This window comes from Micropterus dolomieu, linkage group LG19 (assembly GCF_021292245.1).
Source record: "Micropterus dolomieu isolate WLL.071019.BEF.003 ecotype Adirondacks linkage group LG19, ASM2129224v1, whole genome shotgun sequence".
NCBI classification, from domain to species: domain Eukaryota; kingdom Metazoa; phylum Chordata; class Actinopteri; order Centrarchiformes; family Centrarchidae; genus Micropterus; species Micropterus dolomieu.
In genome coordinates this window covers 25,291,020-25,297,698 of record NC_060168.1, presented here as the reverse complement: position 1 = coordinate 25,297,698, position 6,679 = coordinate 25,291,020, and the positions used below count along the sequence as shown (strand labels likewise).

General features: G+C 39.7%; 1 protein-coding gene across 5 annotated transcripts in view; it reads left to right on the top strand.

Moving 5' to 3' along the window:
* fam13b (family with sequence similarity 13 member B) overlaps positions 1 to 6,679 on the top strand; it is an 86,148-nt gene that overhangs the window by 27,440 nt on the left and 52,029 nt on the right. For 4 of the 5 annotated variants that reach the window (XM_046029808.1, XM_046029810.1, XM_046029807.1 and 1 more), the window contains exons 3-4: positions 1,652 to 1,858; positions 6,419 to 6,631. In XM_046029808.1, the coding sequence (XP_045885764.1) occupies positions 1,693 to 1,858; positions 6,419 to 6,631 (379 nt within the window). In that variant the 5' untranslated portion in view covers positions 1,652 to 1,692. Of the gene's footprint in view, positions 1 to 1,499; positions 1,519 to 1,651; positions 1,859 to 6,418; positions 6,632 to 6,679 lie in introns of those variants that run through there. The other variant, XM_046029809.1, reaches the window with a different exon arrangement.

Here is a 6,679-nt window from a genome sequence, read left to right as displayed (position 1 = left end):
CCCTCTTCCCCCCCCCCCCCCCTCCAATTCAGCTTTAGTGGCATGAATGTAACAACAACATTGCCAAAGCATCATATATACAACATAAGAACAATCAGCCCCATACATTTCATTAAACAAGTAATTAAAGCATAAAGTAATCAAAGCATGTGTGTTTGTGTTAAAAAAAATACAATAAAATTAATTAAAAATAAAATAAATAAATAAAACAGTAAACGTGTGTGTGTGTGTGTTTGTTAAAAAATAAAAAAATTTGAAAAATGAAATAAATAAAACAGTAAGCGTGTGTGTTTCTCTCTCTCTCTCTCTCTCTCTCTCTCTCTCTCTCTCTCTCTCTCTCTCTCTCTCTCTCTCTCTCTCTCTCTCTCTCTCTCTCTCTCTCTCTCACATTTGGTATGTACTGTAAACTCAATTTAGTTAAAACAAAACCAGATTACATTTTCTGATAAACATTTGGCGATGTTGCCTCCTCCCCCAACGAGTAGAATGGACACCATCTGCCACTGTTTGCATTCAGATTACTCACAACCTGACCGTCATCAAAGTCAAACTTTGAACACAAATTATTCATGCAGATTCTGACTTGCTTTGCATTTATTTCCATTCCATTGTCAGACTCGGACAGTGACAGCCACTCTTTGCATGAGAGCTAAGGAGTGACAAGGACGTAACAAATACTGTAGGGATGGGAATTTAATTCAAGTAATGACCTTTTACATAATGATTATATAACAGTCAAAGTGTCTTAATCATGTTTATGTAATTCAAAACATCCCCCTGTGGGAAGAAATAGTTGTAAGAAGTTTACTTTATATTAGGGTGTGCTACATAAACCACAATTTCATTTGGCATAGACAGCACACCTGCTTCATAATCCCTATCTGACAGAAACACCACCACTCTTACAAAAAACCTTAAATCTGTCTCCGTCTCTTCCTGCTATGGCTCCTCAAATACAGGGGTGTCTTGAAGCCCCTTTTTTGTAAACATGGATCTTAAATTTTGTAAAATGTATTATGTCCACCCACCTACTAATCCTTTGAATACAAACATGTCATTAGGGCTTGTTGTAAAAAGTAAGTTGACCCACTTTTGGTCTAAATTAACACTTTTAGAAACACTGATAGCTAATGATATGGCAGCAGACATTCCCCAGTCCCTGACACTTTAACATATACTCTTCCTCTTCTCCTCCTCATCCACCTGTTCTTCCTACCCTTCTGAAATAATATATGTTATAAATGCTTCTGTTGGCTAGTTGCCTGATACTACCCCTCCCACTCCTCCTCCCCCTCTTCTTCTTTCTCGGTTAAATGTCAGGAGGGGAAGCTCACAAACATGCGACAATGTGTAAACCAGCCACTCCTGTATGTTTGACGGCAGTGTGCTTATTTTGTTTGTTTGTGAAGCGCAGAGGTAGAGCGATTGGCCACGACCCTTAATCACTGTTCTTGTTTTCTCCTTGGATCTCTCGATCAGTCGTCGTGATTGTGTTTTCTCCACTCTTTGGCTTGCAGTGTGAGTATGACTGAAGATGAAAAGTGATGTTTTATGCCGGGCTCTATCCTTCACCAAGACTTTTTATGCGTAGTTCATTCCATCTCACTTATTTTGTCTAATCCCTTTCCTCCTTTTCTTCTTCTTTCTGAAGACGTGAGGTCTTGGCGGGGTTGTGGTGAGGAGGAGGAGGCCATGAGGAAGAGCGTGTCTCCGTTGCCTGGCGATGAGGGTGGGAGCTCAGCTGGCGCCACGCGGGTTTTTGGTGTTCCATTGGACGAAGTGACACGCACACACACAATTGGTGGCCATGAGGTTCCTGCACTGGTGAAACACATCGTCGACTACATTGAGGAGCATGGTGAGTGATAAAGACACGCACACACACACATACAAACACGTACATGCACAAAGAGCACAAGAGCACACCACTTTATTTTGCTGTCATTCATTAAAATTGAGGTAAAAGTGGATTTTTGTACTTTTGGGCTGCAGATCTTTTTTCATATCATTCATGTCCAGTATATATTTTATATTGGAATCACTTCTTTCAAATCAATATTAAAAAAAAAAACGAGATGTCAACAACCAAAATACAACTCAACAAACTCAAAGCTTTAAAATGGTAGTCCACAAACCAATGGGTGACGTCACAGTGGCTACATCCACTTATTTCTATGCTGAAAATGCTGAACCATAGTGACATTTCACATAACTTGTACTGAAATGGGAAAATGGAATAAAATTACCAATAGCCATTGCACTTCATTTATAATTTGATAATTATTCTATAATTTCAATTCCTCTATTTGTCTCCAACTTATAAATTCATACAGTACATACTTCTAAGCACTCAGTTACATCTGAAAGCTTTCTGTAATGTTTCAATCTCCCATGCACGCCCTGCTGCTGTTGACTATTCTTGCATCATGATAAACCAAAATATGTCGGTAGCGGAGATCCAGTTTATGTGATAAGATGAACTCGGAATGCACCAGCCGACAGCTCCACGGTCCGCTTCCTTCTGCATTACATAACAGTTCTGTCAGCTGCAGCTTCACTTGTGAAAACACAAGAGCTTAACAGTGAAGAGAGGAACCTACCAAAGCCTTGGCTCTGAGCCTTTCCCATATTCCCCCTGGAACATTTCTCTTCAAGCCTCACAGAGCGTGAACTTCAGTCTTATGTCATTATCTTTATAAAAGCAGGTTCAGACTTGTTGCTCTGAAGGAAGAGAGAAAAAAAAAATGGACACTAAGTTACCAGTTATTGCAGAATTTATCTGCATGTGGCTGGTACTGGCTACAAAACAGTGCCAGTTTAGCCCACAGCAAGACACCTTACCAGTCAGTCCTCTTTGTGCTAAGGAGGCGTTATTAGTGTGAACCCTGGAGAAAAAGATACATTTACATTTGTTACTTGTTTCCCTAAATCGGATTATCCCTGATCTGTGAAAAAGGACTCTCATTTTAGATGAAATTGCATATGCACGTAAAGATCCATTTGTAGAATTTATTTACTTTTTCTCACAGTAGAAACATCCCAGAGACCAATATATTCAATTCAATTCAATTTTATTTATATAGCACCAATTCATAAAAGAAGTTATCTCATTGAACTTCTCATATAGGGCAGGTCTAGACCGTACTCTTTATAATTTTATTTACAGAGACCCAACAAATCACAGAATATGCAAACACTGCAACAGAGGAAAGGAAAAACTCCCTTTTAACTGGCAGAAACCTTGATAAGAATGTAGACTGAGGGTGGGCGAAGAATTAATGTTAAAGATTTAAATATTACGAGGCCTTGGGTTGTGAAGCCTAATCAGTACAACAAGAAAGGTTGTCTGCAGTGACAAGTTAAACAATAGAAAAACCTTCCTTTTCTAATTTCCTTTGTCAGTCTTCTGTTGTGGAGTGAGCACTGTCAGTCACAAAAGAAAGACATTTTCTTGTAAAACCTGTCAAGTCAGTGGAGTTTTTTTAACTGTTTGAATGAAACTTCACTTCAAGTCCCCTCAAGTAACCAGTGAATTAGGTTGGTTTGTGTGACCTGGGGCTGCTCAACTGTATGAGGTTATGTAATAAGTCTTTAATCCTCCCAGGCCTCTGCTGGCGCATTAATTAAAGTGGTGCTGCAGTCCAGACGTTATACGGCAAGTGCAAAGGCCTTAATCTCTCTTATTTGATTTATGTGTGATGTCTGAGGTTTTCGTAGAAGCAAGGTGTTGAAATATGAAGAATAAAAGTAATCTGATGTAAGACTGAGATTGAAAATGGAAAGCACTTGAAGGTGTTTTGGACCAGAGCTGTGACAACTGTGACCAATCAAATTGCTCGTACAAAACACAGGAGCCGATTGATAAGGTAGATATTTTCAAGTGTTACATAGAGCTGAACAACGATGGGGTCATCAATCAACAGTGTGTGAAGATTAGATTTTTTTGTAGCTGCAGTGATTGTGACTGCCGAACCTTTTGTCAGTGAATACTGTTCCACATGTACACAATTTTTTGGAGTTGTAAAATGGTAATAGATGTCAAGGTTGGCCGAGTGACAGACGGGTTGAGGACCAAAATACAAGACACTGCTGGTACAGTTTGTCAGGTTTATTACAAAGGGTGAAACTCACTCTTATAGGCAGTAGTGACAGGCAAAATCCAGACTAAGGCAGCAATTAAATACTAGCCCATGGTAGAAAGCTCGCACACAGGAACAGGACACTCGACGTACGATGAAGATACTGCAAGGCCTGAACAGAAGTGAGCGCATTAAATACAGGGGTAAACGAGCAGGGAGAACAGGTGAATATCAGGAATAATCAGGAAACAAAGCTTGACAATGGACACCCGGCAGCGACAACTTAAAAATAAATTAAGCTAGTGACAACACACAAGGATGAAAGTAACAAAATACAACATGGACATGAACATGGAGCAGGAGCCTAACAAAACCTAATAGAGACACAGAGGCAGGGAGTGATCGAACACTAACACACACTGGGAAAGGTCTAAACAAGAATACAACAGAAAATAATGACACTAAAACCATGACAATAGGTCCCACAGGTCTCCTGGAGAACATTTGAGCTAAAATATTGTGTTGGCTGGCTTGTTAACAGATGAGAAACCAGAGACTGAACAGGTTTCCTATTGTGAAAACCACAACATTATCACATTTCCAAGCAATGCCCTGTTGTGTTTAAATCTTCCCAGGTTCTTTATGTGGGACTTATGCAATGGTCATCTTGTCAAATAATTTCTTAAGATGCACTATGGTCCAAAGTGCTTGTTGGATTGTAGTAAAGCTTTTTGTCTGTCGATTTTTGTAACTTTCTGAATCCCACAAGTTCAGAAATGTAGAGATTGCCCAGATGTTTGGAGGTGGTAACGTATACAGACAATGAATTTCGCTTTCACGCTCTCGCTTTTTCTGCCCCTCTCTATTACGGCAGGCTTTTTGCCCAGCCTTGTAGTGTGGTCATTTGACTTGTTCAGACAAGGCAGACCTGTTCAAACAACTCTACGTAAAAACTAGTTTGTTTGAGGCATACTAAAGTTCTTTAGGCTCCAGTGCTACGGTTGGGCAATATCTACAAAATTTCCATCGGACAATAGCTATACTGAAACATCGGGATGGTCGATGACTTCACTCTTTTAAAAACTTGGTAGCCTATGACGTTATAAGTCTCGGTGGATATTTTACAAGCACGGACCAGGTAAAGCAGCGTTGAACACACAGGTTGCATTTTGGTTTCGGTTGATTGATAGGCTGCGTCATTAACAAGCCCACAAGTGGCTCACCTGCTGCAATGATAATGGTTGCGGATGGCACGTGTTACCTGAAGCATTTGCAAAACTAAGGCAAGCCAAGAGTTAATGGAATAATACGGCTTACATGTAGATAAGTGTGTTGTTATCCATAAAAAAAATTAAAACTAAATTGTATGGCTGTACACATACTTTCAGTATGTCGTGAAAATTTGCCAAAATAATCTTGATTTTAATTTGTATAAATCCAACCAGTAATTCAGAAACTACTAGCAGTACGGGTTTCAGTACACATACTAGATGCACAAGAAAAACATTAATATATATATATATAAATTTTTTTTTATAAAACTGGCAGGACATGCTGATGTTATCAGTTTGTCCTTTTAATTGCAAATGCTAAGTGATGTTGTCACATATAGTAATGACAACAGCCAGTGTGGTCATGCCTTGAGTAGTTCACATGCACAAATGCATTTGTGTACACACACAGACACACAGATCCTTGTACTTATATCAGTCTGTTGACCTTCTGTAAGCTGGGTATCAAATGTAGGAGCTGGAGTCCACATTTCTAGACCAAATAAGTTATAAAGACTCTACAAGGTCTTTCCCACCCAAAGGCTCTTCCAAATATGGCTGAGAAATGCAGCCTTCTTTGGCCAGAAATTAGAGGACTCAACCGGTTTATTCCTTGCAGCCACCAGTTTCGCCTAACATTAACACATCAATCAGTTAATTATTTGAGAGTACAGGAGACTTTTCATTGACTCCCAAGTTGACCATACTGTATTACCTGGTATTTGCACTCAGGTAGTTACTGGTTGTTATTACTCTAGTATTACTGTTACTTTTAGTTTTGGACTATTATGTTTGTGAAGCTAGACTTTGTTATTATTAATGATATTAATGCCCAGCCTCAGCTACAACCAATCCTTCTACTCAAAGAGTAAAGCAGAAAGTCAGGTGGCTTGTTAACGGAGTAGACCAACTTTCTTTTTGATACACTGCCTGTTTGTTCTCGGTGTTGGGTGGTTTAAAATCAAGGATGTTAGCTTAAATTATAGACATTTTATAATCATTATGTCTTTAATGTCAGTAGCCCAAACATTTATAACTTTGACTAATTATTGTTGTATGTGTCATCAGGTCATCTGGACTTAGAGGGGCTCTTCCTTGTTAATGGAAACGCAGAGCGTGTGGATTGGCTGCGCCAGCGTTATGACAGTGGTGAGGAGGTGGAGCTAGAGAAGGAGGCGGACCTGGCATCAGCAGTCAGTTTGCTCCGACTCTTCCTGCAGGAGCTTCCTGAGCCTGTTATCCCAACGGCAATACAGGGACACATATTACAGCTACACCAAGGTGTGTGACAGGGACTGCTTTCCCTCTTCTCATGCCATTCTGTATTTT